General features: G+C 42.4%; 3 protein-coding genes across 4 annotated transcripts in view; 1 reads left to right on the top strand and 2 right to left on the bottom strand.

The window, feature by feature from the left end:
• HIBCH (3-hydroxyisobutyryl-CoA hydrolase) overlaps positions 1-12,162 on the top strand; it is an 85,063-nt gene extending 72,901 nt beyond the window's left edge. The window contains exons 15-19 of one of the 2 annotated variants that reach the window (XR_013993555.1): positions 1,228-1,340; positions 3,566-4,086; positions 5,227-5,371; positions 8,192-8,318; positions 11,907-12,162. The gene's annotated coding sequence lies outside the window, so the exon portion shown is untranslated. Of the gene's footprint in view, positions 1-1,227; positions 1,341-3,565; positions 4,087-5,226; positions 5,372-8,191; positions 10,141-11,906 lie in introns of those variants that run through there. The other variant, XR_013993556.1, reaches the window with a different exon arrangement.
• LOC308498550 (uncharacterized protein) lies at positions 7-26,449 on the bottom strand (the record flags this gene model as incomplete). Its single annotated transcript, XM_081050777.1, has 4 exons — positions 7-4,055; positions 23,908-24,262; positions 25,127-25,215; positions 26,410-26,449. The coding sequence occupies 4 exons, from the start codon at positions 26,447-26,449 to the stop codon at positions 4,039-4,041; spliced, it is 501 nt and encodes a 166-aa protein (XP_080906903.1). The 3' UTR covers positions 7-4,038.
• Positions 3,604-3,885, bottom strand: LOC308498551 (small membrane A-kinase anchor protein; the record flags this gene model as incomplete). Its single annotated transcript, XM_081050778.1, has 1 exon — positions 3,604-3,885. The coding sequence occupies one exon, from the start codon at positions 3,883-3,885 to the stop codon at positions 3,604-3,606; it is 282 nt and encodes a 93-aa protein (XP_080906904.1).
• Positions 26,450-27,367: the final 918 nt, after the last annotated feature.

The raw sequence follows: 27,367 nt of genomic DNA, 5'->3' as shown, positions 1-27,367 counted from the left end.
GAAATTACTCGCATAAATGAATTTTTATTCACTTTATATTTGTTAGAAATACAGAAAATGTTAAGTCCTTCATGTTAAAAGATTTGAAAGTACACTGTTGAAAAGCATTTTCTTACTTCAACTAAATAAGAACTCATAGCTAGTTGCAACTAGACTTTTACTATACAGTTATAAAAAAAAGTATTTTCACAAAAATATTTGGGAAAAATATACCCTTTCATAGGTAAGTCTTACAGGGAAGAGAATTTGTTAACAAAACTTGAACTTTGCAAAGTAAGATACAGGGAGTGCGTTTGAGCTTGTGCCCAATGCTCCAAGCAAGGTATGTCCTATGTGGCCACACAAATACAAGGTGAGGGCATTATGATTAAGCAAACAATATATTTGTTATAAGTGTTTTTAAATTACTGTTCCTTGACATTATTTATAATGTCTCTAACTTTTGATTTATAAAACCATATAATACAAAAGTATAGTTCCCTCCATTTCATAAAGTGTCAATGATTTTGAGTAGGATACGAGTACCATGTTTTGTTCATTCAGTGTGTGTCTATTTTTAATACTAATAAGGCAGTTTGACACAAATTATGCATTTGGGATTAACATCATTTTTATCCCCTTCAAAATTGTGCTTTAAGTGCTCATAACAACCATAGGTAGTTTGCAGAGAACTAACTGATAAGGCAACTGAAAGTGGAGAGAGACTCCTAGCACAGGCCTACAACTGAAAGGTATTGTGCACAAGCGACCCTGAGCGGGGGGACAGTGGTGAAGCACATGGTGAGGTGACGTGAGGCTTCGTAAGTGAGGAATTGGCCCTTGGCCCGTTCCCTCTAATAAACTGCTTCTACCTACCGTTGTCACCTGCAGGTTCTCTGTCCTGCTCGCAGCCTCTTGGCCCCTCTCCTGGTTGTTGTTGAGGGGACAGACGCAGTGGTTGGGTGTGTGTCAGGGTGGTACAGAAAGGAAGTTGCTCCTGGGTCCTTTCCCTAAGTTGGAAACTTGTTTTTGCAGTACGTCTTCTGATGGGGTTTGCACTCATGCTGTTTCTTGGGCTGTTTTCCTCATGGTACTTGCCCTCACAATTTGGCCATTATGCATATTTCATCTGTGTTTGTGATGTATGTTGGAGCAAATGTTTCCCTTTCCAGTAGCTAATAATTCTTTGTCTTCTGTTTTATGTCTCCTCCCTCAAATAGTCCTTCTACTCTTTTATTATTCATACAGGACCTTTAAAATGAAGTCAATTCAATACTTAAGTATGAAGGTATGAAAGAAGCTGAATTATCCTGCCAAAAATGTCCTTCTCTACCTTGTCATCAAGGCCAAACTACATCTGGGTAACTACCACACGGAGTACAGATTCTTTATCTGGCTCTTTCTCCTGCCTGCCCCCAACCTGGTTTATCCACTGACACTGTGCCAGCCTTGTAGCTCCTGCCCATTTCCGGACAGGTCTCTCTCTGTATGTCACAGGATATACACTCTGTTAAAATGATTCAGGAGCGAGGGGGTGGTGTTCAGCGACCCAGCTGGCCTGCCTTAGTGTCAGGGTGGCAACAGAATTTAAACGTGTAGCTACATATGGTTCTGGCGGGCATCCCTGTTACACCCCTGGGAAACGGGCCCAGGGCACAGGAGAAACCTGAGGTTAAAACATTCAGCTATAACCAAACCCCAGGAGTCTATGTCCATATGTGTGCTGAAAATTTTAGTATGATGTGCTGCTTTTATATGGCTTTGTGTTCTCACAATGTGCATTATCTTATATACCTAATTATATCTTTCAGCAAATGACCTTGTAACAAATATCCTGATGTGAGATATAAAATGAATGAAAAATGGCAACATCTAGGCTTTTGTCTGAGTCAGTATAAAGACTCAAAAACCTAAATTTTTCTTCATGAGCTGGAAATATGTTTTGCAGTTTTAGGAAAGTTTCTGTTCTCAGCCTTAAGACTTATGACATATATTTCCTTGTATAAATGGGTGTGGGTTTTCTATTTTCTGAGTTAAGATGGCAAGTACAATAGGACAGTACAAATCCTGGGACTAGGCAAAATGCAAGTTGAATGACCGGGTATCCAAAGACAACAGAAAGATGGCACATCACTCACTTCAAAGACGTTTCTTGGCCCTTGTAAGTTGGAGAATTCACTATTTGATTGTGGGTTTCAAAGTATAATTGTTAAAATTAGATATAGCATTTCTGCTGGCTTAAAAGGCCAAATACATATTTATCTCATTAAAGTGGTCACAAGCCTTTCTCTGCCTTCCTTTAGATTTTAATGACCAGGGTCTGTGTATCTTAAAAGAATCTAACGCACATGGGTTTAAGTAATTCCCTTTCCAGTTAAACTCAATGTGTAGCAAATCTTCATGAAACGATAATTCGAGAGACTCAGTCCCAATTTTCCTACAAGTTATGTCTTAGTATCTTATTCCCTCTCTCTCCATTTTTTTGTCACCGTTGATCTCAAACAGTACTAAATCTTTAAAACAAAGCCTCCAAAAAAAAGGTAGCCTAATTTATAAAAATAGTATAGTATATGGCTGTAAATGCCCTCGGGGCATTGTTACCATAAAAAAACAACAACACGTAAGTACTGTTTTTGGAGGAGTGTTTGATCTTTTGTAATACAACAGTGAATTTTCATTGATAATCTGGTCCCACAGTAATTTGGTGACTGCCCCACTAGTCAAAAAAACTGGGAAAGAGTCCCATATACCAACCCTCCGCATCTGTGAGACAGTAAAGCTTCATGTGCTTTCAGCGCTGTGACCAGGTTCTGCTTCCTACCTTGCCAACTGGGGCTTCTGTTCATAAAAGGTACCCAAACTTGTTTTCCTGTATAGTGATAACACTGGGCTTAATTCAGTGCAATAAACATTAATGCCATGATTCTGTAAATTATCGTGTGAAATTTACACAAAATCTGAGTCATCCAATAATAGCTGTGATCAGTTAGGGCCCTGAGGTTCAAGGTGATACTTACGTTTGAGGATGAAAAGCATAACTATCTTACTAAGGACGAGTCAAGGTGGACCTCTTCTACCTGGGTTGCTTTCTAATGCTTGATCGTTTGTCTTAAGTAAGGATCCTTGACATACATGGTTTTGACAAACAAGACCCACTCACTGTTAATCTGGCTTGAGTGCCATTCATTGCCAAGGCATTTCAAGAAAAAGTCCTTTTTATATCTTGGGGGTGGGGGGGTTTGGTATAAATTAAATAGTTATATTAAAGGAAGGTCTTTAAACCATTTGGAAATTTAGGGCACTTTTTCATTTTTATTTCTTTGGTGATGCTATACTGTCTCAAGAAAGTGGTGTGACATACAGCTGATTAGGGTGGTGCCACAGGACCTGTGTTTAACCCTTTAAAGGACTAAAATCCAAGACCAAGCAGATAGAAATTGCTATTACCATAGAACTGCTTAAAACACATTTCATTGTAGGTATTCCTACACTCTTGATATTATCATAGACTTATTTTTACATTCAGATGGAGTCGTTTGTATTTAATCACACCACTTTTTGCTTTTGCTTCCTGTATTTAAATTAGCACCAACTAGAGCCACAGTTCAAGAAAGTGCCATCATTCTACCCCTCACTCTCAATGAATGGGATGTCACAGTACTTGATGTTGTTGTCTGCCCACTGCTGCAAGGCGTCACTCATGATTTCCTGGGACAGGCGGTGTGCAAATTCGCAGACGACAATTTTGGACCCCGAGGATTCCTTCGCCTCCTCTTTGCTAACTGGAGAAGGCGTCCTCAGAGGAAATCTCTCTCTTGACATGAAGCTTTGTGCACTTGCATGCCGGTTGTCACTCTCAATTGTAGTAGGAAATGGGAACGTTTGCTTCGATTTCATGCAGCCCATGTTAGGAAGAGCTTCGACTGAGCGCAGCACAGCAGTAAATGGCAAAGACTACTTCAGCATCTTTGGAAAACACCAACCGTCTGTCCCCGTGGTAACTGACCCGTGCTTTTCCACTCCAGGCCGCTTCAGAACTCAGTGCCCCGTCACCACTCTTCACATGAAGTGTTTATCTGTCAAGAGAAGAGAAGTTTCATTTTGAAGGTATAGAACACAAAATACTGTATGATTAGGTGGCATGCAGAAACAATCCTTTTTACCACATCGATCACGTGGAGTAAATGTGAGGTGGCTATCGCTTTATCTTATCAATAGAAAAAAAAAGATAATCACTCAATAGAAATGGCAACTTACAAAATAGGAAAATGTTTTTTTAAGGCCTTGAAAGTTTTATAAAACTGAAAACACGGTTAAACTTTTGCAAGCTTAGATTTATTTATGTTCACCAGGGGTCAGCAAATTCTGTAGTCTTTGGGCCAAATTCTAGCTGCCTGTTTTATAAATAGTTTGTTAGAAGATAGCCTTGCTCATTTGTTTACGTACCATCTATGGCTGCTTTCAGGCTACAACTGGCAGAATTGAGCATTTGTGACAAACCATGGCTTGAAAGCCTCAAATATTTACCATCTGGCCCTTTATAGAAAACTTTTGCCAACCTCTGACCTGTACTGTTAAGGGAAATAAGCGTTTCCGAATTTGCTCCTGCTTCAAACCTCAGGAACCTACATATCTTGGGCTGTTATTACAGTCAGGGTGTGTCCCCTGGTCAGATGCTTACAACTCAGAGTGGAACAGAGTGATGGCCTAAAACTAGTGCCCACAGCTCTAGGCAACGCACGTTAGATGTGGCAGAGCCACCTGTTTTTCTTCTGAATTAGATATTCCCTGTGAAAAGTTCAGGTTAATTTAAACGAAGGTTAAGGCTTCTCAGCCGAAATATCTCATTCTTTTGTTTGATATGTGGATGAAAAGGGCTGCTGTAATAAATCATGAGTTCCTAACTGGCCAGCTAAGGTGGGTGGTCACGCCCAGGCATAGCTCTTTACTGACAGGTGTTTAAGCCAGCCTTGCCCACCGTTCTTGTGCCTCTGGGTTAGCACACCTTTGAAAGGCTAGAAGTAATACCCTTCCAAGGTGTGACCGCCCTTAAGAGAGTACATAATCTTGTAATCCAGTCACCGCCTTGCTTCCTTCCACCCTTGTGTAATCTTCTGTACATTCCCTCCTTAATTTCAAATGCACAAAAGAAACTGCAAACTGTTATTCTCTGGAATATTTTAGATCTTGCTCCCTGGTAATTGTCAATTTTAAGTCAGATAAACTCTTAACAAAAGTTCTTTACAGGTTTGGACGTTTCTTATGTCAACATTTACCTGGCATCATACAGCAGGATCCCGAAGCCCACCCTGCAGACCTGGACCAGGTGCCAGGTACCAGCAGGGGCCCGCTGGGCCTCATCGGCTCCCCGCTTTGCATCGGCTGAACATGGGTGAGTTTCTCTTGGAATTCCGGGTCTCCTTGCTTTAAGTAGCAGACCATGACTTTATTTGAGCTGTTCTTAGAAAATCCTCACAGAGGATTAAGGATTGAGATAATCCAGGGAAAGGAAAATAGGTTTCTCATTTCAGTTTTTTAATTGGATTGCTTATTGAGAGACTGAACAAAACCTTTGTTGGTTAAAGGAGAGATTGAACTCTCCTTAGCTCTGAAAGAGAAAGGACACTTGCTTCCAACCCAAATAGCCAGTTTGCTGGCTGATGATAGTTGTGGTAGATCCGCGAATCCACATTGACACCATGAGGCACCCAGTGGGGCAACACAGCCGATTCCTGAGAAGCCTGTGGGAGCCCAGGGAGATGGGCAGGGCACCTGAAATTGGGTTTACCTGGAGAGGGGGGCCCTGGGAAGTGTCACTGTTCTGATGATACCTGTAAGCGCTCTCTGGCCCTTGCTTGGGTATTCTTAGGTGACAAGAATTTTCGGGGGGGGGGGGGGGTTGCGTGAAGCAGTCCCATAGGGGTATACACTTGACTGGGCTTGTGTGGAGACATGCACACGTACACATAAAGTTGGTTTCCCTAGCAGTCTGTTCAGACTCTGTAAATGTCATAATTAACGGGAAATTGTGCCTCGGAGGCCACTGACAAGCCCCAGGGTAGTTAGCCTCCCATTAATACTAAGGTGGCCGAGATGAGGATCCTTTGATATTTCTAAATTAATATTTTTGCGTACAGTTAGAAAAAGCCAGCTATAAAATTAGGCAGAATGAATGGAAAAAAAAAAAAAACTATTAGAGACTGTCTCAGAACTTAAAAATGCCTTCTTCCCTAAGCTAAAGTGAAACCATGAAAAAGAATTACCAAAAAAAGGTATTTAGATAAATGGATCCACCTATGATGTCATTTAGGTTTCAACCCAATTCTTTGAGGTGTTAAAAGTGGCTGTCCTTATTTTGAAAGGGGGGAGGGAGGTCATTTGGAGCTTGATGTGTCAAGGACATAAATTGTAAAAGGCCTCCAAAACAAAATGTGGGTCCAACTGTTGTCTGTGTATGTCTGTCTACATATTTTATAAATGTAAGATAGTTTTCTACCTCTGGATGGTATTGTTACAATTAATTTAAAGGCAAGCATTTGTAAGGTGTTCTAAAGTTCTCAGAGGTACAGAAACTAATTCAAACACTTTTTAAGTTCATGTGATCTAAGATTAATCCTTAGTAAATAAAAGATAGCTTACGTTTGTTGCTTTATTTTGCCTGGGTTTTACAAAATCAGTCCATACTCATAATTGGCTTTGATGTCTATGAAATGTATCTATTGGTTATAAAATGTCTTCATAAATCTGCCAAGCTAAAGAATGCTGATTGCTTACTTCTTAGTTTTCATTAGAAATTGAGGTTTTAATGATTAATATCTCAATATTTGTACCAGTAACTGCAGTGCTTCAGATGTGCCCCTGGAACACTGTGAACTGTTATCCTCTGGAGCATTTTAGATCTTACTTCCTGGCAATTGTCAGCTTTGGCTCAAACAAAATCATAAAAATTATCCACAAGTTTGGACATTTCTCTCTCAAGATAAGTAGGCTGCATTGTTTGTGCTGTGCCTTCTAAGCTTCCCAACTAGGTGTTAAGATGGAACTTACGGGTAAACTAACTAGAACAATACAAAGCACCTTGACTGGAGGGGCCTTTGGCCATAAGAAAGCTTGGCGAAGTCTCTATGAATGAAGTTAGGGTCCCCGGTTATGGATCTTAGTTTTGGAACCAAAGACACAGCTCTAAAAATTCATAAAATAAAACTCAGTTGACTTATTTCTGAAACCACTGAGCTTAGGAAGGTAAAAACTAGCATGCATTTAATTCATTTTTCACTAGTTTGTAGGTAAATAAGTCCAGGAAAGGTGACCTTTGCCAAAGTCTTACTGCTACGATACATTTTTTAGATTTCTATAAATTCTACCCAATTTCTCCTATAGTACTGCATTTGTTCCCCACCTCTACCACTAATAAGGATGATACGGGCATTTGAATTATCTCGTTCTGTATGCCCTACTTCACGCTCCAGAAATTATGGAAAAAGGGATGAGTGTGATGTTTGTCTGGTTTACTAGACTGAACTCCTTGAAGACGAAAACACTCCTGGTTGTGCATCTCCAACGTGTAATGACTTACGTACTATCTGTTTTGTACTATGAGGGATGATCGTGGGAATTGAACACAGCCAACCTGAGAATGATTATGTAGAAAACTGAGTGAGTGTCAGATAGATAAAAGGCCATGAATGGAATCTTTTTTAGGATCTTTGATTTTGCAAAAGGTTTATCATAACAAAGTAGTGCCAGATTTGCTCTCACTAAAAACAACTTTAAGCCTGGACAAAATAAACGTGGGCAGTGTTGTTGTAAGAAAGGTCCAAACCTGTGGAGAATTTTTATAAGCATTGATTTGAGCCAAACTGAACCTATGCCAGGGAGCAAGATCTAAAATGCTCTGGAGCATAAAGTTTTGCAGTTTCTTTTATGCATTTGAAATTAAGGATGGAAAATAAGATTATATGAGGGTGGGAGAAAGCAAGGTGGGGATTGGATGACATCTTGCATGCTTTAGAAAGCAGGGGCATTTCAAAGGTACGTTAACCTGGACTCACAGAAACAGTGGACAGGGCTTGCTTAAGGCAAAGATCAACCTTTTACTAAAGAAGTTACGTGCTTGGGGCATGACTACCCACCATGACTGCCCAATAGGAATTTATGACCAGCTTACTCTGTGATGTTACTTTCCATAGAACTTTTTTTTTTTCATCCATAGCAGGTATTTCCAGGCATTGCACACAACAGGACTGATCCCCAAGAGAAGGGAGCCACGTGATGCAAAATGCCACAATTGACCATCCTGAGTTTCTGCCTGGGGGACATCTACCAGTGTTATGGGGAAGGTGAGCCCAAGCAGAGTGGCAGTTCTGAGCTGAAGAGGCAGAGGTAGGGTTACTGACACAGAAGGAATTTATAAAACAGAGTTCATGAGAAAAGGGAGCTGTGGGGAGGGAGGCAGTCCCATGGAACGTACTTGTCTGGGGGCTGGGGTGTGCACGTGCAGGAAAAAGATGCCAGCAAGACTCCCTGTGCTGCACTTGGAAGCGAATGGTGACACCAGTAGTTAGGGCTGGGGAGTCCTTGCAGCTCCAAACATCCCAAGTGGAGAGGCCTCACTGAACACTTCAGGCATTTGGCTACTGCTCTAGAAACGTGACACCTTAGGTGTCAGGAGTGCACTGGCAGGGGGTGGCCAACTTTTCTTAAAGGGCCACATAGTATATAATTTAGGTTTGTGAGCTGTGTGATCTGTCACTCAGCTCCGCAGAAGCAGCCAGAGACAAAATGTAAACAAATGAGCAGTCAATATGTTCTAATAAAATTTCATTTACAAAAACACGCAGCCAGCCCATGGGCCATACCAGACTAAGTTCAAACAAATAGTCCCATTCTAACAAAGAATAAAATTAAGTACTATTTGTATTCTTCACAATGTCCATCATACAATAAAAATTTACTAGCCAGGCAAAGAAGCAGGAAAATGTCTTGTATGATCAAGAAAAAAAAACAACTATCAGTTATTAGAAACAAACCCCAAAATAATCTAGTATTTGGTAATTCACAGAACTTTAAAGCAGGTATTTAAATATATTCAAAGACATATAAAAGATTATAACGTGTGAACAATCTCTTAGAGAAATAGAAATTGTAAAAACAAATCTCAGCATAAAATTATATAAAACAAAAAACTCATCGTATGGGCTATTAGACATTACAGAAGAAAGGACTAGTGACCCTGAACATAAACCCATTGATATATGTACTCTGAAAAACAGGGTGAAAAAGGTTTTTAAAAACAACAGACAAACCACTAAAAAGGTAAATATATCATAAAAACGAGGAATGAGACACATTTAACCCAGAAGAAGGCAGAAAAGGAGGAATATAGGGGAGGGGGAAGAAAATGGGACAATTAGAAAACAAACAGCAAACTGGCCTTAAGACTTAAGCCCTTATCAAAAATTATTTGAAAGGAAATGGACTAAAAATTTCAATTAAAAGGAAGACTAGCTAAAACTATATAAAATCCAACTCACACAAATAGCCAACTGATCTTTGACAAAGGAGCAAAGATAATCTTTTCAACATGTGCTACAGCAGTGGGCCCTCCACCTGTAAAATATTCAGCATTATAGATACGGAATTGCATCTAAAACAACAGTGAGCTACCATGTTTCCCCGAAAATAAGACCTATCCAGACAATCAGCTCTAAGATGTCTTTTGGAGCAAAAATTAATATAAGACCCGGTCTTATTTTACTATATACGTATATAATATATCTTACTATATAAAATATAGTCTTATATAAGACCTGGTCTTACAATAATTTTTCTCCAAAAGACCCATTAGATCTGATTGTCCGGCTAGGTCTTATTTTCAGGGAAACACGGTAACACTGCAAATTATTAGAATGATGAAAATACAAAACACAACACTAATGAGGATATGGAATAACAGAACTCATTCATTGCTATTGAGAATGCAAAATGGTACAGCCACTTTCAAAGTCTACTGTGGCAGTTTCTTACATAAGTTACCATGCGATCCAGCAGTCATGATGCTTGGTATCACCCCAAAATGACTTGAAAAATTATATCCACACAAAAACCTACACATGAGTGTTTATAGCCGTTTTATTACATAAATTGCTAAAACTTGGAAGCAACCAAAATGTCTTTCAGTGGGTGAATGGGGAAACAGTGGTACATCCAGACAATGGACTATTATTCAGAGCTAAAAAGAAATGCTCTATCAAGCCATGAAAAGAAAAGGAGGGACCTTAAATGAATATAAGTAAGTTTAAAAAGCCAAATATATGATATTCTGGAAAAGGTAAATTTTGGAGACAGTGAAAAGCCCAGCGGTTGTCAGGGATTAGAGAGGAGGACAGTTGACGGTGGCACACAGAGGATTTTCAGGGCAGTAAACTACCCTGCATGATATTATAATGGTGGATACATGTCATTATATATCTGTCCAAACCCACAGAATATACACCACCAAGAGTGAACCCTAATGTAAACTATGGACTTTGATCATATGTCAGTGTAGGTTCATTGTCTGGAACAACATAATTCTCAGGAGCAGGATGTTGATGGTGGGTGAGGCTGTAGGGTAAAGGTAGGTGGACAGCTGATAATTGTACTTCCTGCTTAATTTTGCTGTGAACCTAAAACTCTCAAAAATAAAGTCTAGTTAAAAAAAAATCAACTTTATGCTACCTATAAGAAATGTGCTTTAAATACAGATATACAGTTTGCAAGGAAGAGGGCTGGAACAGATACACTGTGCAAACAGGAGGCATTGAAAGGTTGCTGTGGTTATATGAATATCAGACAAGGCAGACTTCAAGACTAGGAATATTACCAGAAATAAAGAGGGGCATTTTGTGTGTCAGTGAGGAAGACGTGACAGTTATAAATGAGTATGTAACTAATGACAGTTGCAAAATACATGAAGGAAAATCTGACAGAACTAAAAGGAGAAATATAAACATTATTCTCTCAGTAACTGATATAACATCCAAAGGAAAATATAAGGAATTCAAGTTTTGAACATCACTGTGCTTCAACTTGAGATAATTCACTATAGGAGACCATCCCCAACCACTGCAGGATACGTATGCTTGTCAGCGCATACAGAACATTCCCCAAGGGAGACTGCATGATGCTCTCAACAGATTTCAAAGGCTTGAAAATCTTGAGTATGTTTTCCAACCACCACAGAATTAAATTAGAAATAAATGATAAAATATCCAGAAACGTCCCTAATATTTGGAAACTAAATATCACATTTCTAAATAACCCATGGGGCAAAGAAGAAATCACACGGAAATGTTTTCAACTAAATAACAAAAACCACCTTAAAAATTTACAAATAACATTCTCTTTAGAGGGGTATTTATAGATTTAAACACTTGTGACAAAAAAAGAAGAAAGTTTTAATTCAGTGATCTAAGTTTTCATTTTAAGAAGCTACAAAAAGTAAATTAGACCCAAAGTAAGAAGGAAAGAAAGAATACAGATAAGAGTAGAAATCAATGATGCAAAGAGAAGGGGCAAACAAAGAAAACCAATGGAACAAATGCTGGTTCTTTACATCTAGATCTAATAAAATAGTTAAGTCTCCAGCTAATCTGATCTGATTCAGAAAAATGAGAGGACACATTATCAAGATGTGTTAAAAAAGGAACATTACTATAGATCCTATGTACGTTAAAAGACTAACAAAGGAATATTATGAACAACTTTATACTAATACCATGTTACCCAAACTGGCACAAGATATAGCCCTATGTATGTAAATTAAAAATTAAAAACTGAAAACGGGGGCGGACAGGTGGCTCCGTTGGTTAGAGCGCGAGCTATGGGCAACAGGGCTGCTGGTTCGATTCCCACATGGGCCAGCGAGCTGTGCCCTCCACAATTAGAATGAAGTCAATGAGCTGCCGCTGAGCTCCCGGATAGCTCAGGTGGTTGGAGTGCGTCCTCTCAACCACAAGGTTGCTGGTTCAACTCCTGCAAGGGATGGTGGGCTGCACCCCTGCAACTAGCAACGGCAACTGGACCTGGAGCTGCGCCCTCCACAACTAAGACTGAAAGGACAACAACTTGACTTGGGAAAAAGTCCTGGAAGTACACACTGTTCCCCAATAAAGTCCTGTTCGCCTTCCCCAATAAAATCTTTAAAAAAAAAAAACGTATTATATTACCAAAATCACAGTGCAATACTATTCATTATACACGCACTAGGATTGCTAAAATTGAAAAGCCCAACCGTGCCTCCCGTTGGTGAGGATGTGTATTGCACATACGGCTGGTGGCAGTAGAAAAATGATGCAACCACTTTTAAAAAGTTTTTGACAGTTTCTTACAAAGGTAACGATGCACTTACCCTATGAACCAGCCATTTTATTTCTAAGTACTTAAGACAAATGGAAACGTCTGCAAAAAAACTTATATACCAATATCCATAGCAGCTTTATTCACAAAAGCTGGAAATAGCCAAAATGTCCATCAGTAGGCAAATTGATAAGCAAATTGGGGATATTCAGAAAATGGCATACTACTTGACAATAAGAATAAACTGTTGATATGTGCAACAACACGGGTGAATCCCAGAAACATGTTGAGCCAGATACAAAAGACTGATCATATTTGTATGAATTTCAAGAATGGTCAATACTAACCCACAAATGGAAATCCTAAGAGTGGTTGTCTTTTGGGTGGGAAGTGCTAAGGACTGCCCATGAAAGAACTTTCTGCGCGATGTTTTACTTCAATAAAATACACAGTTTTTGAGAACATTCTGGGAGACATAAGTCCAGGGAATGATATATTTAAACCCAAAACAAAGGCTGCCTGCTTTAATTTGTCACACCAAATTTTGAAATCAGTCTAAAATTCCAGCTCATAAAGTGACAGGGCAGCATCCAAGCACAGACCAGCCCATGTGCTGTAAGCCGCCTGCTACAGGTATGCTGGTGCCCTTGTTCTTACGCTGGCCTGACATCGGCCCAGACTCGGTGATCATATTCTTCTGGACCTAGAGAAGAGCCAGAAGCCTCCTCCTACCCATTCCCGCCAGTTCAAGGACTTTACCAATTTCTCATTTCCTTTGGGAACCTATGTATAGAGTGCTTTTATTTGAAATGACAATAGAAGGTAAATTAACTTGGAAATTAGATGTGAGAGTCCTATGCCCTTAGCAGTATCATTCCTTAACAGTATTATACTAAGGAGGGTGGGGTGGGGAGAGGGATCTCTAGCCTTACCCCAAGCACTAGAGGAGCAATACTCCATCCCCCACACAGAGTTTAGTTTGAGCACATCTCTCGATTTGTCGGTAGGACTTCAAGGTACCTAGACAGTAAAATACTTGTGCTGTCAACATTGAGCTAGTTTAGCCATGGTCCTCGTATCAAGGACGAGAGACTACTGTTCTAGCACTTCACTTTACTAATTCATATTACATTTACCACCTCCTTCCTTTCAACAAACAGATGAAATAAGCAGACAGGTCTGTTTCCACTTGCAGAGGCAACTAACCCAGAGACGTCTCCCTGCAAGTAAGCAATGCAACGCCTACTCCTAATTCCAGGCTCCTCTTGGAACAACGGGTGCTCCAACAATACTTTATCCAATCATAGTTTATATTCCTAAGCGCTAAACATCCTCTCCCTCTTGAATTGATAAACTCCCCCCAACTCCTACTTGTGAGGTTAATTCTTACCAATAAAGACCAATGCAGCTCGCCCCCCCTCCCGTCCTTGGGGAGGTGTCCACCCGTAGGGAGGATATCAACGCCCGGGGCTTCCCGGGCTCCCAAACATCACTATCCTGGGACTAGCTGTCAGCTCCGGCCTTCAGGCCCGACCGGGGGTGAAATGACACTGGTACAGTCATGTTATTAGGTAATCAACTGAGCCGGGACTATGGAACTGCTCGCCATGTGCTCAGAGAAGATGGAGTTGCCTCGACAGAACGGGACTAGGAAACGGCCTCACATTTCTGTCAGTCAGATGTTAGTACTGTGGTTTCTACCCAACAAAAGCCTCTTGAGATTTATCACGAACAAGGCAGTGTGATCCTTAAAGGGAAATGTATGCTGCTACTCTTCGTAGAGCAGCTATTCAAATAGTTGATAGACATATTAAAAGGTAGTAACAATCCCACCCTGAACACCACTGAAGAATAAGCTTTGTATAACTTCAGTCTCCCCTAATAAGGTAGTTGGTTCATAATGAAGAAATAAAGTTTCAACAGTGTTAGCCAAATATAAGTCCGTCATTCAGATTAGGACAGCACAATTAGCTGGATGAATTGGTTCTTCGACTATTATTCATCTGTCAGGTTGGGAAGTTGCTATGGCTATCACTGGAAGGAATAATCCATTAAAGCTGGACATTAATCAAGAAAAATATCTTGGCTCACTTGCCATTTTAACTGGCTGAATACAGAAATATGAAATATTTAAAAAGTGTTCTAAAAATACTGAAAATTAATCTCTTTTATACTTTATAATCTTAAAATACATAAAGAGCTATCAGTGAAAACATTCCTTAACCATCCAGCCAGTTTTTATCGAGTCTCTACTACGTGTCCAGGACCAATATTCATTAACATAAGTGCTTTCAAATCTTACTGAACAAAATAAAATCAAAGGGAGATTGAGTGGGAACGAGATGACAACTTATTCAGGCTATAAGTAGCATAGATGCCCAGAGAGGGTCCTTAATTTGGTTTCTCCTTGGCCTAGTAGGTGAAGTGGCCATTTGTTCGTGCCACTGCCAGCCAAAAATAATAAAGTACAAGGACACTGTTCCTCCCACTCCTTCCCTCAAATCCCAACACACAGACACACATACGTACACAGAACAGTCATACGTAAAGAAGAGAAAGTCCCTGCTTGTTTCCCTCAGTGTTACTTTGAAACACTAAGTATATAAAGTGTGTTAGGCCATAGCCCTGGCCCTTCCCTCCGAAGTGGGCCTAGACCTACAGGTCTCCTTTCTAGGCTTTCAGGAGCACATGCAATTTGCTGCAGCTCCTTCTGTCCAGTTCATTTGGGAGCTGTGGTCCTCCATCCAGGATGCTGTGTCCTCAGACTGAGCCTGATGAGTAGCCAGGAAAGGTGGCACAAAGAAAGCCATACCTTGAATATGAGTTGGCCAAAACACACAAAGCTCTAGCAAAAAAAAAGGGGGGGGGGACTAAAATTTGCTCTGTAAATAAACAAGTCTACCTTAAATACTAGGTTAACAGAAATGGTTATTAATGTTGTCCTACTTTGTATCATATTCTAAGCCTTTAAATAGGTTTCTGTTGTTTTATATCTCAAGTTCTAGCTTAAAATGGACCCCAGCCCTGAATTAATGCAATCTCTATATAATACAAACCATGTTGCAGTCTTTAAAAAGTCGTATGCATACACACACACACACTTTTAAAATTTCATTGTAGATACAGTTAATCAACATGCCAATTCGTTAGAAAATATAACAGTTCATTTACAAAAACAGAGTTCTTACTAGCATGCTTGTCATTATTTGATCTGTAATAATGGTTACTAAATGTTTTCTTTCTCCCGGGGGTTCCATGAAAATTGGACATTAAACAGAGGTCTCTGTACTGGCAATACTGAGAATCAGTGAGATGATAAATTCCTCACAGGACCAAGTGACACCTGTTAAACTGGCAAATAGAAATGAACTCAATTTAAATGTAATGCTCTCACCAAAAAGTAAAAGCTAGAAAACAGTAAATATGCTTTTGGTTAGTCGGAGGGCACGACTGCACAGTCTCTGGAAACTGAGTGCAGACTTTCATGCTCAGGCACACGCCGTGTGCAGCCGCTCACCAACAGGGCAGTCTCGGGGTGGCTCGCCATGAAATCACACGTGGGGCCAAATTTTCTCAATGGAGAGGCAGAGAAAATAACATTAGTAAGTGAAAGGACAATGTCTGAGATTCTGACAAACCTGAGTAGAGTTGTGCGGTATGACTTCATCTGTAAATGGAATTTACCTCAGACGTTCATCATAAAAATTAAGTGAGCTTCCATATGTAAAGCATCTAAAACTGCTTCGCAACACTCAAGATGTCTGCAAGTGTTCTTTCTTTTCCTTCTCTTGATTGCCCCCTAAACCTACTAACATCAAATTGTTATTTCAAGTGCGTTCGTTATTATAATTAAGGAAAGAGAATTACAGTCTACGAAGTCTGATGGCCACTTAGGATTCTGAAGTTAGAATCGGGTTAGACCGTGTTTTCCTGAAAATAAGACCTAGCCAGACAATCAGCTCTAATGCATCTTTTGGAGCAAAAAGTAATATAAGACCTGGTATTATATTATATTATATTATATATATATTATATGTTATATATTTTATATTATAATTATATAAGACCGGTCTTACAGTAAAATAAGACTGGGTCTTATATTAATTTTTGCTCCAAAAGATGCTTTAGGGCTGATGGTCCGGCTAGGTCTTATTTTGGGGGAAACACGGTAGGTCTGTGTTGGGTGTCAGTGCTTCATCTCCTTCATCAGACCCTCCAGGTGATGGGAAACAAGCACGCATTTCCCTCAGCCCTCCTGGGCTTTACTCTGCCTACATGCCTGCCTTGACTTGACCACTCCTATTATGACTACTGAACTTCGGTCTGCAGTAACTCCGCCAGCAATGTATTACATGTATATATTACAAATCCTTGCAGGAACATAAAGAGTAGCTTCTGACCAACTAAATTGCGCGGAAAAAACAAAAAAGACAAAAAAAAACCAACACAAACACTAGTTGAAGAAAACCTGATCTAGATCACCACTAAGACTGTAAAACATTTCAACTTTATATTCTATACTCATTTCGTACTCATCATGTCATGTCCTAGCTGAACGATACAACTGGTCTCTGACATATGAATTAAGCTCTGTAAGATTCTGAAGCCAGTTCCTTAAGCAACTGTTGTTAAAAGTGGGGCGGGGGGGGGTGGCGAGAGGGGCAGAGAACTGGGTAACAATGTCAGAATATTGTCTTTAGTTTGTGACAACTGGGCTATTCTTTAGATCCTGCAGCTGAAACTAGGGATCTGAGCTGGAATCATAACATGAAGGCAAAACTAAAGCAAAAATGAATGCTCAGTCCTCGGCTCATCGCAACCTGAAAATCATGACCCAGTCACTCTGTGCTAAGCCGATTATTTATTCCAGAGACTCCTACCTCATCAAATGCTTTCTCTTCTAAAAGCCTTTCTTATCATTTCCCCCTTTCTCGCTAGCATTACTTCACACAGATTTCTTCTCTTTAAAAATTTACCCATTCTTAAGTGTCCATCTCAAGTGCACTTCCTGTGCTTTACACTATCTGTGCTTCTCACTATCTGATATCTCACTATCACTCCCTAGGGTTTCCAGAACATATTTATGTCCACCGCTGCACTTTCCCTGTCTGCCGTGGATACAAGTCTGCGCCCCTAACAGACAGATTTAAAGGCAGGAATATGGCCAAACCACTTCAATTCTTTCTGAAAGAAGATGGGTAATAAGTAATTGTTACTCATCTTTGTATCTCACTTCTGTATGCCTAGCATAGGAAGGGCCTCAGTAAATGCTAATTGATTTAAATAATTTGTTTAACTATTTGAAAGGAAATTCCTCTTCTCTTACAAAGAGAGCAAGAGTGGCTAGCCATAAGTTACAAATGTAAACCAAGTGTCTGGAGCTTTCAGAGTAAGTTATCTCTCTGTTTCTATCGAGCATATCTCATTTCCATTTATTCCTTTCCTCTTTCCCTATTGTGTTATGACTATTTCATACAATGGACAGGAATTATTTTTTCTCACATTAACACACACACTGCTGTATAACTGTATACTTACGCAGGTTACATATCCTGCCTGGGGAAGCTTGTGGCCTTGATGACAGTGTATGAGAGGTCAACTGCATTGCCTTTTCTGGAACCCACATCTTTTAATTCTGGTTTCAGGGAAACTGCTGCTGTATCACACTGCCTCCCTTTCAGATTTCATGACATATGCTAATTCAAATAAACTGCCTAATTACACAACAATTTATTTTACAAACCTGTTCTTCAAAAGAATTGTCTTAAAGGGGGTAGGATGCAATGACCACTCTCAAACACAGTGTAAATTGGTTCAACAGTAGCACAATATGTATTAAAAGCCCGTACGCAAATAATTCCACTTTCAGAAATCTATCCTAAAATTATGGTCAGAGTTGCAGACAAAAATTTATATATAGAAATGTTCATGAACACATAATAAAAATTTTAAAAATTGAAAATATCCTAAATGTCCAACAGAAAGATTTATCACAGGTCTACATGCTGGAATATTATGGAACTGTTAAATAACGATGGTAGATAGCCTAGGATATGGCCTCGGATAATTCTTGCCTCGTGGAAGTCCCATCTCTTGTTTAATCCCCTCTCTCCTTAAGTGAAGGACTAATGTCTCACTTCTAACAATAGACAGCAAAAGTGATGGGATGTCACTTTGAAGATTAGGTTTCAAAGGGACTATGACTTCTGTCTCTGCTTCCTCTCGCTCTGACAGAAGCCACTTGCTGTGCTGCTCACAGCACCATGGAGGACCCCATGAGGTACGGACTGAGGAAAATCTCTACCACACTGTGCAAGGAACCGGACTGTCCCCAGTTAAGTCTTCAGATAAGATCACAGCCCCAGCTGACAACCTGATTATGCACTCAGCTCAGCCGTACCTAGATTCCTGATCCGCAAAAACTGGGAAATTAATATATGTTTGTTATTTTAATCCACTAAATTTTAGGGTAGTTCATAACACAAAAATGAATAACTTCTAAAAAGAATATTTAGTAACATGATTCCAATTTTTAAAATATATATGCTATAAAAAGAATACAGGAAAACATCCACAGAGATTCTCTTTGGATGGTGGGGTTAGAGATACCGTAAGTCTCTATGCTTTTCTCTGTTTCCTAAATTTTTTCAAATGCATATATTTTTTTTTCATCAGAAATATGTCACTATTAAAAAGCCAAACTGATAATGTAATGCAATCATAGCTTCCTTAAACCTAGATTTAATGCTAATATGAGACTCAACCATTTTGTGAAGAGAACAGGCCTGGACTCATATCAAAATTTAGGCGATAGCATTCAATTAGCAAGTAAAACTAATCAATGATAGTATATCTAATTTAAAAAAAAAAGCAGCACGCTGAGTCAGACGAGAGGGTTAAACTAATGCAGGGTTCTGTCAGAACCAGGCACCAATTTATAAGGGGATATGCTAGATGCCCTCCAAGGCACTGGCTCCAAAATGTCAAGGTTTACAAATAAATTAGAATATTAATGAGCAACTCCTGTATCTCTCATGTATTCAATATTTATCATCTATGATTTACCTAAATATTCTTGCATCTTACATTTTTGTCTATACCCACTGTGGGGGCAGTGCTGCGTGGTGTGTTTTTTATTAATCCTAAAGCTTTATGTACAAGAAGAAGGGAAAAGATGTTTTCGATTTTAGGACTTGGTAAACAAGATTTTTTTTTTTGTCAAGCCGTTTCTCATTTTTCTGAGTGCAGACTGGTAATTCACCCAAGACCCTGACCAAGGTTCTTACAAGAAATGACACCTTGATATTATAAAACACCAAGCTTAAAAGACTCCACTAAACAATATGACTTTACACTCAAAATCAGTGCACAAAATCTTTTTCTCACAGGGTTTTCTTTGAACTTCACTGGGCCTACGGAGAGAAATATCATGAACAGCAAACGTGTCATTCAGAGCTCAGAAAAGCCGGAAAAACCAACAGATTCTACATGAAGAATTCTCTGTATGGCTTTTGACTAGATAAGGGCCGAGGCATTTAATTAGCAATGTGACTAATAAGTCACAGCCTTATTCAAGCCTAGACTTTAATTAGTAGTTTCTAATTCAAGGTTGTTCCAAAATACCGAAATCTTAGTCATTTTAATTAATCAAATGATCTTAACTGACATTTTTCTGAGTCACTAAACTTTATTTACCTCCAGTGTCATTAAGAAATTTGAAGGGGACCAGAGTTTGCCACCCCAAAATATGCCATGCTGGCATAAGCGTTGTTTTGAGCTGAAGTCTATTAGCCCTCTGCCCTCCTCCTTTCTGTCCAAAATCAGGGCTCAAATTTCCCTTTGTAAAGGTGTCTTCCTCTCCTGTACCAGGATGGGAACTACTCCGGAGACAACTAACCACCCGAGACAAACCTTACTAAACAACCATATTAGTCATACATGTTCTAGTCACCTTTCCATAAGGTACCCTGACCCCTGGAGCCTCAAACCCCTTTTCCTAGCCTCTTCCACACTTGATGACCGTTTGTTAGGATGGCATATACATCCCCAACTATCTCCTTGAATAACAGTTCTTTGTGAACTCCCGTGCACAGATATGTAATTAAATGTTTTTTTCCTCCTGTTAATTAAGCATCAGTTTGATTTGCAGGCCCAGCCAATGAATCCGAAAGGGTAGAGGAAGAGTTTTTTTCCTTCCCTATAAACTCAAGATTAGTCTTTACATTACGTAGTGAAACCATTTCAAATATTTTAGAACAAATAGGAGGCATAAATAATAAATTAAGAGTGTTAAGTGCTATACACTGAATTAAATTCCAGGCAATAGTAGATGTAATTTTGATTTCTTAAAAGAACTGATGTCCAGTCTATTTCATTTATAAACGCTGTCTCCCCAAAGGAGATTCAATATTCCTCCATGGCAGTAGTCATTTCTCCTTTCGCTATTCTGCACAGAACGGTTCTCTACAATGAGGCACTTAATGAATGCTAATTAAGTTTGGCTACTTATCAGATATCCATGTTCTTCACAGTGTGTTAGATGCTGGGAATAAAACAGTGAACTACGCACAGTTCTACCCCTTTTAGGGCCCTTACAAGCAAAGACCACAAACTTGCAGTAGTTTGGGCCAGTGCCTCGTTGCCCCATGCAAGGTTTCAATTGTTCTGTATTAGACTAGCTCCAAGCTGGGCATTCACTGCCAGTTCACAGGACTCTGTCACTCCCTGGCCTCTGGCACCCATCCGATGTTACAAATTTATGTTACCTTCAGCCCCTTGTGAAACACATTTAAGGAATAAATTAATTCTTAAAGTACAGGCTCTTCCCATATAAGATACTGACTGGGGTTATTTATTACTCCTCAAACTTCCAACATTATAATGCCGTGATTGGTTGTATTTCTCCACCAGTAACTTGCTGTTCATAGTACACCTTACTGTGGAAAACAGATGCCAGTTAAAGATTCCCAAATGCAAGGGCAGATGGTATATTAATTAGAGAACTAAAACAGAACTGCTCAGCAACTATTTTGCTTTCTTAAAAGCAAATGATCTTTAAACTGAAAAGACAAAAGAAGCCTCATTAAGAGAGAACCAAGGTACAAGCAGAAGAGGTCGCTTGATATTCCAGGAAGAACCCACAGATGTGAACACAGAAATATTCTGACAACCTTTGGAAAAACGAGGAGAAGGAGGATAGTCTTAAGAGACTAGAGACTCAAACACCGTTCCCCCCCCCCCCCCCCCCCCGGCTCTGTTCTTTTTTTTTTTTAATTTCAAAACTGGAGGACAGAATTCCTAGGCATTACAGACCAGTTAGTTTACTAATACCAATCTCTTGCAAAATTCAAGATTTAATCAGTAAAAATTTGGGGGAGAAAGATTGGGGATTTCTAGGAACTAGCAGTGTACTAAGAATCAGTCATGTTTAAAGTAACACTATTTACTTTTGTGATAGATCAGAGAATACTCAAGATCTTTAAGCAAGGCGTTTGATACAAATTTTTTTCATGATGTCCTTATGAAGAAGACTGATTTATGCGCTAAAATTGTTTGATAAATAAGGACAGTGCTGAGCTCAGCTGATTCATTAATTTGTCTCAGATTCAGTATCGACTGAGGGCTAACTAGATTCCCAGCCAGTACTGGACTCGTACTTGCTGTGCACTTACAGTACAAGCACCCTGAAAGGCAGATGCTACTACCCTCATTTTATTAACACGGAAAAGGAGTTTCTCAAGGTCACAAAGCTAATAGGTGTCAGACTCGGGCTCCAAAACCAGGCTCCAAAAGTCCAGGACCATTTATTTCTACTGTGCCACAGGCTTTCAGAAGTGCCACCATAGCAAAAGGACCTGTCCCATATACAATCAATGACTTGAATGTCTGGTCAACAAATTCACCAAATGTGCAGGCGACACAAAACCAGAAGGTAGAATTAACATGAAGAATGCCATAATCAAGATGAAAACATGCCTAACAAACTGGAAATTGAAAAGAGGCTTAAAGTAATATAAGACGAGAAAAAAATGTTCGTACTCAATAAATTTTTAATTGCATAAATAAGGATGACGATTTCGTTTGAAGATAGGAACTCGTTGCATTCTGCACTATTCAGATGAGACTAAATTATTGAATTCAATTTGGGGCTAAGGCTCTTCAGTACAGAGGAGATCTTACGTAAGGAAGGAAACCTAGAATTACTATTTAGTGAAGACAACTAACATTTACTGACTTCTAGGTAACATATACTGAGTGCTTTATGAAGATTATCATAGACAGAGTGTATTATTCCCATTTTACAGATGAGGGGGCTCGGGGATCTGAAAGGCTGTCAAATAAAGGCAACAAAGTCTTGCTTTGTACCACGTTAGACTTTTCAATGCTTAACTCTTCTTTGGTCATGGACTCTTTTCAGATGGATGAAATGGCTGTTGAAAAAATCTGCATATAATTTCACAGGTTGGGGGGCTACTGGCAAAAGGAGGACTAATGAGAAACAGGGTCAAGGAAGCAGTTGTCAGTTCAGTGGAAAGAAGGTTTTACTAACAGTAACAGACAGGAGGGATACCTCGCAGGGGGGTGAGCTTCCTGTCGCTGAAGTTTTTATCAAAAAGGAGATATTAAAATGGACTGGAGGTTGCTCTCTGATTTAAAAGTACCCTTTTGCTTTAAGATTGTGGATCTAAATAAGTGATTTTTGTTTGATGGCAAAACAAGGAAGTTAAAAACTGAAGTTACTTTTTTCCAGACCGTTGTGCTGAATATGTCAAGCAGAATACCTGAACACTGTTATTTCCCATCTATATATGACAGCTCTATCAGGTACTTGAAACAACCACACCCAAAGAACAAAAGTTATACTCAAGCGTTTACCTTGACGTGGTTTGTACTTTGTCGTAATAGAGGTCGATTCCTTATTCCTCTGAATCCTTAACTAAACATTTCCCTAAGATACATACCCTACACGCAGGATCCTACAACGATGGAGTCTCTGATGAGAGCATTTACTAGTTTGTAATTTTATGTTAACTCACTTCCATGAAGAATAGGGGAGGGGGGGCAGACCAGACACAGAAGAGAAACAACCCCAATGCTTCTGCTTTTCGTCTCAGATCCCTGCGCCAATGGCTGAAGGATTTTACTTCCCCCCCCCCCTATACTCCGATTTATTGCCATTTGCATCATAATTCACTTCCAGATGCTGCCTCCCACAGCCTCTTAAGAGCACAAGAAGGAACACTTTGCTCATCACATGCCATTCAGGGCAGACTCCTGACAGCTCGGCACACACGTTAACCGTTCCCGAGCAGATCTTCACCTGATGATCTTCATTCACTCCTCAGGGAGGAGGAGGGGGGCACTGCCACGCGTAACGCCTTTCCTGGGGGCTCAGAACCAGGTGGGAGGGGCTGGCGGTCCTGGGCGCGGGCCGGAGACGGAGGCTCCCGCGGAGGCGGCTGGCCCACCAGGGTGAAGTGCAGCCGCGTCTCGCTCACAGGTGTCTGCCATTGCAACCCCCCCGGGCAAAGCCGCCCAACAGAGGCCGACGCACACACAGCGGTCGCGCCCTCCCAGATGTTCACTTACCCGACTCACGGCCGGTACAGCCGCGGGCCAGGAGGCGTCCGGCGCTGGCGGGCTCCTTGCCCAGCGCGGTCCCCGGAGCCGCCGGCGCCGCTCCCGGGGGCTGGGCGGCGACAGGGCGAGGGGGAGCCGAGGCCGGGTCGGGAGCGAAGTGCAGCCCAGCGCCGGGCAGCGGCGCCGCCTCCGCGCCAGCGAAGGGCTCAGGCAAGTGGCAGCAGCGGGAGGACCGGGCGTCCTTGGGCCGCGCTCCGGGCCCCTCCCTCCGCCGCCGCCGCCGCGCCCGCCGCGCGTACCTCGCGGGTTCGCGCCCCACACCCGACCCGCTGGGTCTCGCAGGTGGCAGCCGGGGGGCGCTCCACTCCGGGCGCGCAGGGGGGGTGTGTGGAGGGGGGCACGCAGGCTGGTCCGCGGGCGCGGGGGGGGGGGGGGTGTGGGGGGGGCGCGCAGGCTGGTCCGCGGGCGCGGGGGGGGGGGTGTGGGGGGGGCGCGCAGGCTGGTCCGCGGGCGCGGGGGGGGGGGGTGTGGGGGGGGCGCGCAGGCTGGTCCGCGGGCGCGGGGCGGGGGGTGTGGGTGGGGGGGGCACGCAGGCTGGTCCACGGGCGCGGGGGGGTGGGGTGGGGGGGGCACGCAGGCTGGTCCGCGGGCGCCGGAGGGGGGGGTGTGTGTGGGTGGGGGGGGCACGCAGGCTGGTCCGCGGGCGCGGGGGGGGGGGTGTGGGGGGGGCGCGCAGGCTGGTCCGCGGGCGCGGGGCGGGGGGTGTGGGTGGGGGGGGCACGCAGGCTGGTCCGCGGGCGCGGGGGGGTGGGGTGGGGGGGGCACGCAGGCTGGTCCGCGGGCGCCAGCGGGGGGGGGGGGGGGGGCGCGGAGGCGGCGGTGGGACTGAGCCGGAGACCAGCGCCCTCGCGCCCACCCCCAGACCCTCTCCAGGGTGCTGCCGCCTCCCAGCAGGAAGCAGACGCCGCCCCAAAGTTCCAAGAAGGCAAAAGGGAGCTGGTCACTTCCCTGCCCCGGCCCCCGGCCCCTCACCTGAGTCACCTGGCTGCTCTCTCTCCGGGGCTCTGCCCAGGTGAGAGCAGGGCGGCTCCCAGGCCGCGGCTCAGAGCAGGTGCCCGCCGCCCCCCACGCGCGGGCGGGGAACTCGCGGCAGCCTCGCGCGCGGCCTTCCCGCCACGGGTTCTATCAGGAGCTCCGGTCCAGGATTAGCAGCCGAACCTGCTCTGACCTCAAACCGCACATTCAGCAGGGCTGGGCCAGGGACGCTGTCCTTAGTAGTTTGCACCGTGCGCAAGCACAGCAAAAGTGCTTGAAGAACTTAAACATTTAAAAGGACACATCCATTGTGTATTTCTCTATTCAAAAATCCTCAAGAACATTTTTTCAGGCTTGTTTCTCCTTAAAACAAAACACCTCCAAAGGCCCTTCTTACCGCATTGAGGTCCCTACCCCAAAACGTGGGCCTTATTCAGTCGCGCTTCCCTGCATTTCCCATGTGACTCCTGCATCTGCCCAGCACGATTCCTAGCAATAGTGAAAGCTCCGAAAGAACTGCAGAAGAACCAATATTTCAGTTATGTTCGACGATGGCTTAGTCGTGCAGAATTCATGCTCGAGAAACCTTAGTGGTAGCTAACTTCACCTGACTCCTTCACATCAGATGAGGACAGTGAGGCCCAGCGTCCAGCCGCAAAACTAAATGTGAACAAGAAAGACTCGAGCCTACAAAGCGCGCCATCTGTAGACCAACATGAGACTTGGCTCAATAAAGAAAATACCGAAATTGCTGAGAAGTTGAGAAGCATTAAGTTATATCAAATCTAGCTCAGAATCTTTTAAATTTTAAATGAATTAAGGATTCTTATTTTTCACTATGATTTACTAAGGTAACTTTTATATACAAATACAGTGGCCCAGAAATGCAATTTTTCTTCATGATAATATGATTCATGCAATTGGAGTGCATACATCCTGACAATCACACAATGTGAATACACTTACATTAATTGATTTGTCTGATAAGTATCAATTTTTAATGTATATACATTGGTTATACTAAGTTAAAATTTATTTAGTTCTACATATTTCAGGCATATCATGCTAAATAATTATTATCAAATGCATAGTTCCACCTTTCGGCCTAATTCTTCACTTATGTCATTTGCTCCTCCCTCTCCCTTCCCCAGCTTTAAGGCTTAACCAACTGTCATGCAGGGTCTCAGCTCCCACTCCCCACACAAGAACGCAGGATATGGTGAGGCCAAAAAGGAACACCAACAGAGCCATGGAGGGGGGGTTCATACCACTATATTCTCGCTGGCGGCTGGGTTGGAGACACAGGAAGCAGGAGCCACACGATCCACAATCTGCCGTCTGCTTCTCTGCCAACCGACCCCACTTGCTAACTGCAATCTGCCGTGCTAACTGCAATCCCCCATCCACTTCTCTGCTACCCAACCAACTAACCCCCTAGCGTAGCCACGGCAGATATATCAGTGGCTAATGGCTAACCGGTAACAGCGATGGCTGTCTGATTACAGCTGATGACCATCTACTACCCGAGCCAGCACCTTTCCACGTGAGGCCAAGAGCCTGGAAACTGCTCTCTGGGGTTCTGTCCCCACACTTGCATTCACATACATTCTTGTCTTTTACTCAGATACACTGGATCACCTCTATAAAGTTTTAGTTCCCCTCCACTCCTTCAGTTTAAAGAATTTAGAAGTTGATGGGGGAGCGAGGCCCAAACATAAAGCCAAGCAGCTCTGCTGGGCCCCTTTTCTCTGGCCTCTGATCCCACTAGACCCTAGCAATGCCCTCCCCACCATCATTCTGGGTCTGGTCAAGATGGAGAAAAACCCTGGCACAGCTCTGTCCTCTCTTCAGGGCCTCCTGGGGCTTGGCTCACCCTCTGAATCCCGAGTCTGAACCTTTCCTCACGGGCCAGCTGGCCAGGGAAAGGCCAGGCTGCCCTACGGCTCCTAGGCCGCTGATGCTACTTGACCCACTTGGCCCTACATCTGCTCTGGCCACAGGAGAAGCTGATCCTTTAAGCACCTTTGAGAGGAGACTTGCCTCCAGCCTTCAGAAGTTGAGAGGTGACCAGGGTCTTGGCCCCTTTTCAGGACTGCTGGCCATGCTTCTGGTCAAGACGGTGCCATCATAAGACCAGAGGGAAGATGCCTTGAGGAAACATGGCAGGCTCTGCCGCTAAGGCTCAGAAAGCATGGCTTTCCTCACAGCCGCCCTAGGGCCCAGCATTTCTGCTCTCCTATCATCCTTTCACTCTGGCTTGAACAAGATGGAAGGAAGTGGGAACCCACAGGGCTTCACACTGGTGGTGGCAGAGATCCACTGTTGGATTTTGAAAGCGTGCTGAATATAGTTTTTTAACTTGAATATGGTTGGGTGAGGGTGTCTGGGCAATAACAAGTGTTTGGTGGGTTTTCATCTTGCCTGAAGGGCATGG

The sequence above is a fragment of the Rhinolophus hipposideros genome, assembly GCF_964194185.1.
Source record: "Rhinolophus hipposideros genome assembly, chromosome: 6".
In the NCBI taxonomy this organism is placed as follows: Eukaryota; Metazoa; Chordata; class Mammalia; order Chiroptera; family Rhinolophidae; genus Rhinolophus; species Rhinolophus hipposideros.
The sequence above is the reverse complement of the archived record's forward strand: the minus strand, read 5'-3'. Positions and strand labels throughout refer to the sequence as shown.